The sequence below is a fragment of the Glycine soja genome, chromosome 10 (assembly GCF_004193775.1).
Source record: "Glycine soja cultivar W05 chromosome 10, ASM419377v2, whole genome shotgun sequence".
Taxonomy (NCBI): Eukaryota; Viridiplantae; Streptophyta; class Magnoliopsida; order Fabales; family Fabaceae; genus Glycine; species Glycine soja.
In genome coordinates, this window is record NC_041011.1 from 47,956,652 (window position 1) to 47,968,802 (window position 12,151).

The 12,151-nt window shown below is 32.5% G+C and overlaps 1 protein-coding gene across 1 annotated transcript; it reads right to left on the bottom strand.

Moving 5' to 3' along the window:
• Nucleotides 1-474: 474 nt before the first annotated feature.
• Nucleotides 475-2,758, bottom strand: LOC114370769 (cytokinin hydroxylase-like). The gene is made up of 4 exons (XM_028328160.1): nt 2,420-2,758; nt 2,089-2,318; nt 1,357-1,971; nt 475-1,067 (listed from the first exon to the last, which is right to left on the bottom strand). The coding sequence occupies exons 1-4, from the start codon at nt 2,703-2,705 to the stop codon at nt 642-644; spliced, it is 1,557 nt and encodes a 518-aa protein (XP_028183961.1). The 5' UTR covers nt 2,706-2,758; the 3' UTR covers nt 475-641.
• Between the last annotated feature and the right edge of the window lie 9,393 nt (nt 2,759-12,151).

Consider the following 12,151-nt stretch of genomic DNA (forward strand, 5'->3'; position numbering starts at 1 on the left):
TAGTGATCATTATTTAAATCTTTGTAATAAATTTTTCATAACAATATTTAGACAAATGGATCAAATTAAAAAACAAAAATAAGTTTAATGACCCAATTAAAAACAAAAATATAATTCAAAGACTCAATTAATAACTAATAAATAATTTAGAGACCTGCCAATTAAATAATAATTACCTTAGCCTTTCTATAATTAACATTACTTGGATAATTATTCAAATTTCTTTCACTTGAAAGTTTTACGCAAATAGATCATGAGTAATTTTATAAAAAAGTCTGACATCACAATTTAATTCAAAATTTTAATATTTAGATTTAAGATTTTTTTTTTCCACTTATATGATACTTATCATTTTCATTTTTATCTTATATAAAATTTTACATCACATTTATACTTCAATCTCTACATTAAATTAGATATTTAATTATATGAATGATTCAACTATATATGAAAGAGTGCTCATACACGATCTTCTTAGTTGATATTTTTTATATATAAGCAAAAAAGAATATTAGTTGAAATGAATACAATCCCATTCTACTGGACTTTTACTATCTACAATTGAATAGTAAGTCCATGAAGACTGAACTATATATGAGAGCCTACACATGTTGTTTTTGTAAAATTGAGTTGAATATATTCTAAAGGGGCTGAACTATGAGTGGAAGTCCATGACTTGGCCTTAGGGAGAGCATGATAGAAGGTGAATGATTGTAACCTGGTGAAAGCTTAAAAGTAAACCTAGAGAGAAGTAGGGTTAAGACAATCTTGTACTCCATGAAGGTCAAATTCCTTCCTACACACATTCTCCCTCCAAACCCAAAAGGCAAGTACCCCATCTTGTGGTTGCACCCACCATTCACATCATCCATGAACCTCTCTGGTCTGAACTCATTTGCGTCGTTTCCCCATACTTCGGGGTCATGGTGCATTGCTACCACATCGATCCACAAGTTGGTCCCATTAGGCACTGTTATATCATCAACTTTAATGTCTTCTCTTGCTTGCCTTTGAACATTTGGTGCTGGTGGGTATAGTCTTAGAACTTCATTCATTACGCACTTCATCTGTAACGAGACATTTTACACATGTCAGATTTTAATGTAGCTAGAGAGAGGCACAGGATCAAAAATAGAATAAATAAACCATTTAAATATGTTTTTTTATCTCTAAAGTGCTATTAAAATCACATTATTTCTTATTTAAAGTGTTATCTAAATATATTTAGGAAAAAAATTAATTTATCAGGACCAACAATGATTTTTTTAATAGAGATCAAAACAAAATTCGAGCTTGTGAACAAAAACATTTAAATTTATATAAGTTGAACATAACATAAATACATCATCAGCGTACCTTCTTTAAACCAGAGAGCGAGGTGATATCAAGCTTTTCATATCCACCCACCACTTGTCTTATCTCATCTCTCAACTGATTTTGCCAATCTTCATGCATGGCTAGAAGCAACAAGGTCCATGTGATAGCAAGTGCTGTGGTTTCATGGCCTCCGAAGAAGAATGTCTTGCATTCATCAACCACTTCTCGTGATGATAGTGTCTTTCCTGACCGGCCATCAACCTGATGGTTTCCCTGAAGCAACAAACCTAACAAATCTTGTTGAGAATTCTTTGTGGGTGAATTCTTCCGGGATTCTATGATGGATAACAAGAGCTCATCGATTTCTTTCCCGAGTTTCTTGGCCTCCAAGGTTTTCTTCACATTGAAATACTTGCCAAAGGGAACACCTACATAACGATTAGTCTTGAAGAGAGTCATTTGCAAGGCTCTTAATTTAGCAATGGCATCTCTTGCATTGCCGTCTTTCATGCCAAAACTTGTTCTTGCTATGATCTCTCCAGCTGTTGCTGTGATCTCCCTCTCCACATCGAATTCGGGGTTGCCGGTGTTTATTTGGTTAGCCCATCTATCTATCATTTGATTCGTGGATTCAACCATCATATTTGCCATGGCCTAGAAAATGCAAAACTAATTATAATGTATGAAAAATTTTGATCCATTTCATGGTTGTTGAGATTTATGAGGTACAAATGAAACTTAAGAGAGAAAAGGGAGTGAGGGATATTATACCTTCAAGTTAATTGGATTGAACGCTGGGGCAACAATGTGCCTGTGACGAACCCAATCGTTACCCTCAACCATAACCAAACCACTCCCAAACATGGGGTCTCTGTCAGTTCTAAACACACTTGGTTTTCCCCATTTCTTAGCCATTACCACTGTGGACATTTTCTTCAAGAACTCTGGCTCAGCAACGTACAGAAATGGCTCCGTCCCCAACCAGTACACGAAAACCTTACCTACATAAACATAAAGTAAAAAATGCATCTTTAACATAAGACCAAATGAGTTATTAATGGATATATATAGTGTATGACATAAGACTAGGAGACTTAATTACCATGTGATTTCTGCCAGCTTGAAAAGTAGGGGAAAACGCTCGAGTGTATATCGTGCGAGAAATTTGAGGATACAATTGAAGATTGAATGTTATTCTTTCGTTTCATTTCTTCAATGTTTCCAAGTGGAAAACTTGGGGTTGGACCTCCCAACCCACATTTCTTAAGCTTCTTAAGTGTTTGATTAGGGAAAACAACCCAATAAAATGTTAATATCAAGAGCAACAAGAGGCAAAGTGCTGCTGAGAAGGCAACAAGAACCCCACATAGCCCTAGAAAAAACTCCATCTATGATCTGATCTCTTTCAGTCAGTGTATCTATGATCTATCTGATGCTTCTTGGTTATGGTTGTGTTGTGTAGAGCATATATCTATGTCGGGTATTTATATAAGAAGGTGCTGAATAAAAGAATGCGTGGCTTTTGACTATGAAAACAACATAATATTATTTTTTTCCCCTGATAATCCCCGGTTGACCTTTTTGACTCTCACGCTATGTTTGAATATTGTCTCTTTTTTGGTCCAACTTCTCTTTCTGCTTCAATATGTTATGTGGTCGGTTTTTGTTTCGCTTATTTTATCCACACATGCAGCTTAACTTGGTTCATAATTGAAAATTTGCGGCCGAGGATGAAACAGGAAAAAAAAAACATTGAAAAAATCTTTGTCGCAAGGTATTGTCCGCCATATTTGTAGTCAACGCGATATTTATGCAAGAGAAACAAAACAAAATCCACGTCTCCACCGTCACCGTGTTTGTTTGCCTTAAAAAAGAATGAAACCTACTAAGTCCTTTGTGAATCCGCGGCGTACTTAATTAGCTAATTTAGTATTAATTATATACCCACGAGTTTTTTTGTCACTACTACAAGAGATACCTGAGGAAAAAATAATGGTAACTTTTAATTAAGATATTTTTTATTTTAAAAATAAGCAAACTATACCGTTTGTGATTATATAAAAGAATTATATTATTATTGTATATGTTATTTATTTATTAATTATATCTATTACTGTAATTTTTAAATCTTAAAAGATTCTAGAAATGAATAACTTGATTAATATGCGATTATATATACTCCCATCCAAGCTGGCTAGGGGGTAAATTCCAATCCTTTTGGGTTCTAAACTCAAATTTATTCACTTGATTTTAGAAATGAATAACTTGATTTTCTTTTTCCCAATAAGATGTTTTAAAAATTAATGTTAAAATTCATGTAATGATTTACAGTATAAATTATATGGTTTTTGGTAGAGTGTATATTATAAGGACTTTTTTGTTTTAACCAGTATATTATAAGCACTTACGATAGTCATAATATTTTAAATCCTTAACAATAGCATATATTTAGTTTTTTATGATATCATGATGAGATAATAGGAGATAATTGAATCTATGTGAAATTATGTGTAATTATTATATTATCTCGTATTATTAGTCTGTGATCATATAAATTAAGTTATTTTTAGTCTAGACGTAATCTTATAAGTTTTATTTGGAGAATTAATCTATATAGTAAAATCTTAAGAAATTTTGTTGTAACTCTCTTGTATATATTTATGTCTTAATAAAGTATTAAATACAGAACAAAATTATTTTGTCATAGGATCCTTTATGGTATCGGAACCAACAAGTTCTATTTGAAATTTAATGACAATGAGTCATTATGAAGAGGAGACTCCTAAGAATGAGTCTCATAAGCAAGAAGAACATAAGATGGTGAAAAAGACTTTATCATCGTATGAATTGAATTCCAACAACGACCTGAGAACTAGACGAGGAAAAGGAGGAATAGTGTGTACAAATGTTGTGCACAATGGTGAAACAAGTACAGACACCAGGATCTCAAAAGGAGACATTTCAGATTTGACTGGGCATACTACATAGCAGTGGCAGATGCTGGTAGAATTACTAAATGCTCAGAAAACAAACTCTAATGACAAGATGACAAGTGACTGTTCACAGCAAAACTTGTTTGATAATATTCTGCGATGCTAATAAGCAAGTGTACTGAGTCGCACAAGTAATATAAAGCAGTAAGAACCAAGTATCGAATCATAGGGAACTTGTTTCATTCAGAAAATATATGTTCAATGAGCAAACATTTGTATAAAGCAAATAAATGTTGAATAGGGTTTTTTGTCTAAAAGTCTAATTAACTATAGATGAAAATATCTAAAAGTTGAGAAGTAAAACAGTCAAGTAACAAGCGTTGGGTCATTCTATTGAACTTACTTTGATGTTGCTAAATGTTTTTCTCTATTTAACGTTGTTTTAGTGTTCTTATGCTGAAAAAAACTATCCAAACCAAGATTCCTCAAGTAAATGGGCCTAACTCTATTTAAATCTCGTCTTTGATCCCTCAACAAACTTAGTCTAAAAGAGTTGCATTATGATTACAGCATAATAAGGACTAGATTGTTGCACTCCATCCCCAGACATACAGTTTTCTAGCTTGCTCTATCAAGTTCTAAGGTTTTAAAGCACTTCTTAGTACTAAAAATTCTAACTATGCATACAAATGGGTGATCAAGCCACAAGCATACAGTAATTAGCATAGATAGAAGCAATGAACACATAAAAAACAAATTTAAATAGATAGTAAGAGAATATTACATCAAAGGTTCAGCATAACTCCCCAACAAGAGATTTAGCCTTCCATTACAAGTTAGCAACTTTCAGCACAAAGGATAGATTTTGAAGAAAGACTAAGGCTACAAATGGTTGAGAATGTTTCCTCCAACCTCTAGAACCCTAAAATCACTCCTCTAACCTAAAACTCTCTTAGAGGCTGAGGCTCTGTCGCTCTAGCTTCTTCTCTTGCTCTATTTTTTGACCTCTCTCCTATTTTTCCCTAACTTCAATGTTTTAAAGGCTAAGTGCAAGTTAGTGATACTCTTTCACTATCTATTTAATGGAAGGCTAAGCCTCTTGGTTGGGAAGTTTAGCTGAATCCTTGATGTAATACTCTTTCACTATCTATTTAATGTTTTTCTATGTTCATTGCTTCTATCTATGCTTATTTTTGCATGCTTATGACTTGATCACCCATTTGTGTGTATAGTTAGGATTTTCAGCATTGGGAAATGCTTTAAAGCCTTAGAACTTGGTAGAGCAAGCTAGAAATATGTATGTCTAGGAATGGAGTGCAGTGATCTAGTTCATATTATGTTGTAGACTTAATGCAACTCTTTTAGGCTGAGTTTGTTGAAGGATCAAGGATGAGGTTTAAAGAGAGTTAGTCTCATTCACTAGAGGGATCTTGGTTTTGAGTAATTTCTCAGCATAAGAACACTAGGATAACATTAAATAGAGAAAAGTACATAATAACATCAAGGAAAATTCAGTAGAACAACCCAACGCTTTTACTTGACTGTTTTCACCCCTAAGTTTCTAGATATTTAGTTTTTATTCACAGAGACTGTAGTACCGAATTCAACTTGATATTTAATTTGCTTTTAGTTTATACAAATATTTGCATACTGGATGTACAGTTTCTGAGTGAAACAAATTTCCTGTGGACTCGACACTCGATCTTAGCGTTTTAATTTACTACTTGTGCGAATCGGTACACTTGCCGACACACGAACATAGTGCATTTGAATTAGTTCATTGTGATTTATGGGGACCATATAGAACTGCTTCTACTTGTGGTGTTTTTTATTTTCCGACAATAGTTGATGTTTATTCATGTGCTGTATGGGTATACCTATTAGCTGATAAACAAGAAATATCGACAATGCTTCACAATTTTTTTGCTCTGCTTGAGAGACAGTTTCATAAACAAGTCAAAATATTTAGAAGTGACAATGGGACAAAATTCACATGCATGAAAAGATATTTTCTTGATCACCCAATAATTTTTCAGACATCTTGCACACAAAATGGGAGAGTGGAACGAAAATATAGACATATTTTGGATGTGGCTCGAGCACTACGATTTCAAGGTAATCTTATTATTAAGTTCTAGGAGAAATGCATTTTAACTGTAGCATATTTGATCAATTGAAATCTTTCCACTGTTTTGAATGGGAAAACTTCATATGAGATGTTATATGGATAACAACCTGCATATGAACATTTGAGAATATTTGACTCCTTATGTTACACCCATAATCAAAGAAGGAATGGTGATAAATTTGCAAGTAGAGTAAGAAGTGTGTGTTTATTGGCTACCCATATGGCAAGAAAAGGTGGAAGTTGTTTGACTTAGAAACATAAGAGATTTTTGTCTCTCAAGATGTTGAATTCGTTGAGACCAAATATCTTTTTTTTATTGATGTTACTACCAAAGAAGATGTTCCTCCTAAAAAATGGAGCTGTGAAGAAATTGTTGGTGATGTGACTAATGGTGTAGAAGAAACGAATCACACAGAAGGTACTGAAGAAAGTGATGATATGACAATGGATGATAGAGGGGGTGAGCCAAATGCATGGTTCAATGAACAAGGTGTTACTCTCCAAAATATGGACACACAAGATACAGTGCTTCCATCTATATCATCAGCTGAGCCATTATTGGGTAGAGGACATAGAACCAAACAACCTTCTACTCAATTGCAAGATTATGTGACAAATACCACCAAAAGATTGAGCCCATCCAACTTTTCACCCTCTCCAAAGGCAGACTCGGGTGTACCCTATCCCATAACTGATTATGTGAATTATGAGAATTTTTATCTTCCACATCATGCTTTTCTTGCATTCATTTCACAGGAAAATGAGCTTGTCACTTATATTGACGTGGTGAAAGACAGTCGGTGGAGAGATGCAATGAAAAGTGAGATTCATGCCCTTGAGACCAATGGAACTTGGACAATCACACAATTGCCTCTAAGAAAGAAAACACTTGGCTGAAAGTGGGTGTACAAAATAAAGCATAAAGCTGATGAAAGTATAGAATGGTTCAAAGTATGGTTAGTAATTCTTGGAAATCATCAAAAAGAGGGGATCAATTACACAGAGACTTTTGCACTCGTTGTAAAAATGGTAACGGTACGCACAATGTTAGTCGTAGCAGCCACATGAGCTTGAGAATTACATCAGATGGATGTGCACAATGCATTTTTACACGGGACCTTGAGGAGGTTGTGTACATGAAGCCACCTTGTGGCTTTCTTCCTCAGCAATATGGCATGATGTGTAAACTCAACAAGTCCTTATATGGACTCAAACAGGTGTCTCGTTGTTGGTTTGCCAAGCTGTTCGATGCACTAAAACACTACAAATTTTGGCAATCTCTGTTTGATTATTCTCTTTTCGTCTTGCAAAGACTAGGGGTACATATTGTAGTGTTAGTGTTTGTTGATGACCTAATCATTTCGGGAGATAATAATGAAGCTATCACCGAATTTAAATCCTATTTACACAATTGCTTTCACATGAAAGACTTGGGGATCTTCAAATATTTCTTGGGTGTTGAAGTGGTGCGATCTTTTGCGAGTATCTTTCTTTGTCAACGCAAATATGCTTTGGACATTATAGCCAAAGCTGAACTTCTGGGAGCTAAGCCATCAAATGTGTCAATTGAACATAATCATCGTCTGGCACTTGCAACAGACTTGCTTTTTCCTCATCTTGATCAGTATAAGTGGTTAGTAGGTTGTCTCTTTTGTCTCTGTTTTACCATACCCTAGCTTTTATATTGTGTGCATGTGTTGTCTCAATTTATGCAGGCACCTAAAGAGGCCTATTGGGAGGCTGTTCTCCGTGTTGTTTGATACCTGAAAGGGAATTCAGGACAGAGTGTTTTGTTGCGTAAGGATTATGACCTTCAACTATCTGGTTGGTGTGACTCTGATTGGGCTGGATGTCCTTTCACTTGTAGGTCCCTTACCGGATGATTTGTTCTACTTGGATCTTTTCCAATTTCATGGAAAACTAAGAAACAACAAACAATATCTCGCTCCTCTGCTGAGACTGAGTATCGATCCATGGCAACAGTAACAGGAGAATTGAAATGATTAAAAGGTCTTCTCCATAGTCTTGGTATCTTTCATTCTTAGCCTATGCGACTTCATTGTGATAGTCAAGCAGCGCTTCATATTGTCAAGAACCCGATTTTTCATGAGCGCACCAAGCACATCGAAGTGGATTGCCACTTCATTCGTGACGAGTATCTCACTGGCAATATTGCACCTACTTATGTTCCTACACATGCACAATTAATTGATATTTTTACCAAGGCTCTTGGTCCCACTCAGTTCACCTCTCTGCTATACAAGTTGAGAATATGTAATTTATATGCTCCAACTTGAGGGGGGTAATGATATCATGATAATAATGGGAGATAATAGAATCTGTGTGAAATTATGTGTAATTATTATATTATCCCGTATTATTAGTCCGTAATTATGTAAATGAATTTGTTTTTAGTCTAAACATAATTTTATGAGTTTTATTTGAAGAATCAATCTGTATAGCTCAATCTTAAAAGATTTTGTTATAACTCTCTTATATATATTATGCCTTAGTAAAGCATGAAATACATAAGAGAATTATTCAGTCATAGAATCTTTTAGTTTTCCTTGTAAATAATGCATGTTTGTTTATTTTTATTTTATTTTTGTGTAAAACAAATATTTTTTAATTTATCAATAATTTTTACACAATTGATTTTAAGGTAATTGTTTTAAATTAAAATAAATATTATAAGAGTCTTGTGAAATTATAATTTCATCATTAATTCAGAATAATTATTTTGGAGAACGGGGTATTTTTCAACTATCAAAGATCAAATACTATATACGTATAAAATAATAAAGGTGAGTGATTTGAATTAATAGTTAAAGTTTTACCAAAATATGATAATGAAGTTAAATAGTAAAGATAACTAAAGTTAAATATTAAAGTTTCACTAAAATAGCTTATGAAGCGAACCTGATGCTTCCCATAATCCACTGCATTTCTCCACTTCAAGCCGAAATTCATATCCTCCAATACTACGATTAATGCAAATTAATTATCATAGGATTTGTCAAAATCAACTTTAAAACACAAACCACCACCTCTCCTTTCCTATAAGCTATCCACAACCTCATTGGTAAGAAAAAGGCAATCCACAGTTTATTTCCAAGGTATTGGCAGCACAAAAAATTTCTGAAAACAAAAGTTTTATTTTTGTCCCCCACTTTAAACCACTTCACTGGAGATTCATTGTACCCGTTTACGTATTTTCAATCTATACTCCCTCTAAAATTTCTCCAGAATCTTGGAATTGGATATTTTCTCCTTTAAATTATCTGAACACCCTTCCTTCTCTAATCCTACCATAATTAGATTGAACTCATTCTCCAAAAGGCGAAATCTGTAACTTTATTTATGGTCCATACCCGTATGTTCTTCAATTTTTTTCATTGGGATTCATAATACCTTGGTGGATGTTAATCTTAGTTATAAAAAAAGTGTAAAATTGTAGTAGATAATGAAAAAAAATATGATAGTAAATTATCACATACATGTATCTTTTTTTCTTCTCATAACTGTTACTGCTTACTAATTTTATTCTTTAAAGCATATATATCCCTTTAATTTGGAGTTGAAATATATCTCTCTTAATTTGTCTGTGAAGGAAAATATTCCTTTTTTCTCTATCAAAGTTGTCAAATCAGGTTTATGTTCGTAAGCTTTTGTTAAAAGCATTTTATGATTTGGGCTAATGTAATACTTGAGGTTTATTAGTTATATATAAATAATATACCTCGTGGCCTGGATGCTTATGTGGGTGTTTCTTCAAGTATACAACCATGCATAACTATGAGTAAAATGAGAAAGAGTATAAGATGCAAACTCTTCCGCATTACATATACATAGTTACATGCATATATATAAAGAATTAATATATATGAGAATTTAAAGACGTTTGCAAACTGAAATAAACCGAACAATTTATTACATGTTTAATTAAAATTTGTAAACTTAAGTTTAAATTAAACTTGAGTTTATAAAAGCAATAATACAAGACTTATTTTTATAAAATTGAGTTTTCAAGATAAAATTTTATTTGACAAATATACTTTTACGGATAACCAAACATGTTATGAAACTAAATTTATCTTTAATCAGATTTTGAAGCACCTCAAACAAAAATTCAAACATTATCTTAATTAAATTGACTGTGTGAATTGGCTAACCGTGTCATTCGGAAAGAATCACTTTTAGCATCAAACTGGCTTAAACTGATGAATCATTGAACGAAGCCGGATTTGTAAAATCGGATGGTTCCAGTCATGGACCCACAACAACCCATCAAATTAAAAGAAAAATACCATATGTTAAAGAGCATTGTATCTACTACTATTGGCATATCTAAAAATAATTTTGTTAGTAGACGCCGGAGAAAGAAGGAGAATGGAGGGGGAACTGCAAAAGGATACACGGAAAGAGATGGGTGAAATAATTTAAAACATGTTAGGCAAGTTTCTTCGGAAACGTGAGGATGATTAAATTCAACAATGGCCAATGGCAAATTTTTCAAAAGTATTTATAGGAGAAAAAAATAAGAAGAAATAAAATAAATTTCTTCAAAAGCTAAAATTAACTTATAAATGTGTTTAAAATAATATAATTTAGGTTATGAAAAAGCTTAGATTTTGAGAAATTTATCCACGAAAACCTCTAAGATTTCAAATATCGAAAATATTAAAGGGATAAAAATTAATTAAAATAGTAGTAGATATTAATTATTTTTTGTTACGTAAATTAATGTCAATGTTTTGTGGCCAGTCACCTATTTAATTTCCCCCGAGCCGGCGTGGCTAGAAACGTTTTCAACAGGAATTATAATCAGTTCCCAGTACAAAACATTATAAACGTGCATAATCTGATTCTTCACATGTTATTTTTAACAGATAACATAATTTTAATTACTTTACAACTCAAATTTTTTATTTATTTTTCTCTTTTTTGTTACCAGATCACCTACTATCCTTTTTCTTTCTTTATATTTTTTATGTAATCTTTCTTTATATGTTAAGATTGAAAAATTATAATATATATAATACATTTAATTCAAAGAAAAAAAATAATATACTTAGTTTTAATTTTTAAAAAATCAACATAGTAGAAAAGTCTCTATCATTTTTTTTACAAGGCCAGAAAAGTATCTATCTATATCCATGAAAATGGATTCTATTGTTGTATGAGATACCAGTCATTCAAGAAATTTTATTAATATAAATATTTCTATAGTAAAGTGGAGGTTAAAAAAAACGATAAATCAAGGCACTTAACCATGTCTATTTTTTTTTTTCTTAGAAAGTATTCTTGTGCTCCCTGATGATATTATCACTTTGACTTCTTTTTTCTTTCTTTTTTTATCCCTCTTCTAAGATATATTTATGCTCAAGGGGGTGTGATTTTTTTTAATAGTTAAAACAAAACAAACAAAATATACTCTTTTTTTTTCATGGGTCTACTACGTTCGTAGATCATAATCTTTAATTTGGATTCCCAGACAGTTTTGGAATGGAAAATAATATTGAAACTGGCAAATTTTGATGCTCTCAATATAGTTTAGTGTTTACCAAAAAAAAATATAGTGTATTGCCAATGGGTTTTGTAATATATATATATATAAAAAAAAAATTTAGTGTACTGAAAATGGGTAATCGGTAATTCATGCATGTGATTTCTTAGTTATTTATGTTTGTTAGGGCAATGAAAGGTGTAACAGTCCGAAAGCTCCGGAATATATCTTAATAATGTATTTGACTGAGAGGATGAAAATAAAAAA

Excerpts from the sequence above, each read along its gene's own strand:
- LOC114370769 (XM_028328160.1), bottom strand. The coding sequence starts at position 2,705 with ATGGAGTTTTTTCTAGGGCTATGTGGGGTTCTTGTTGCCTTCTCAGCA. Across the intron at positions 1,972-2,088 it reads TCAATCCAATTAACTTGAAG|GCCATGGCAAATATGATGGT; the intron begins GTATAATATCCC and ends TGCATTTTCTAG. Across the intron at positions 1,068-1,356 it reads CGCTCTCTGGTTTAAAGAAG|ATGAAGTGCGTAATGAATGA; the intron begins GTACGCTGATGA and ends GTCTCGTTACAG.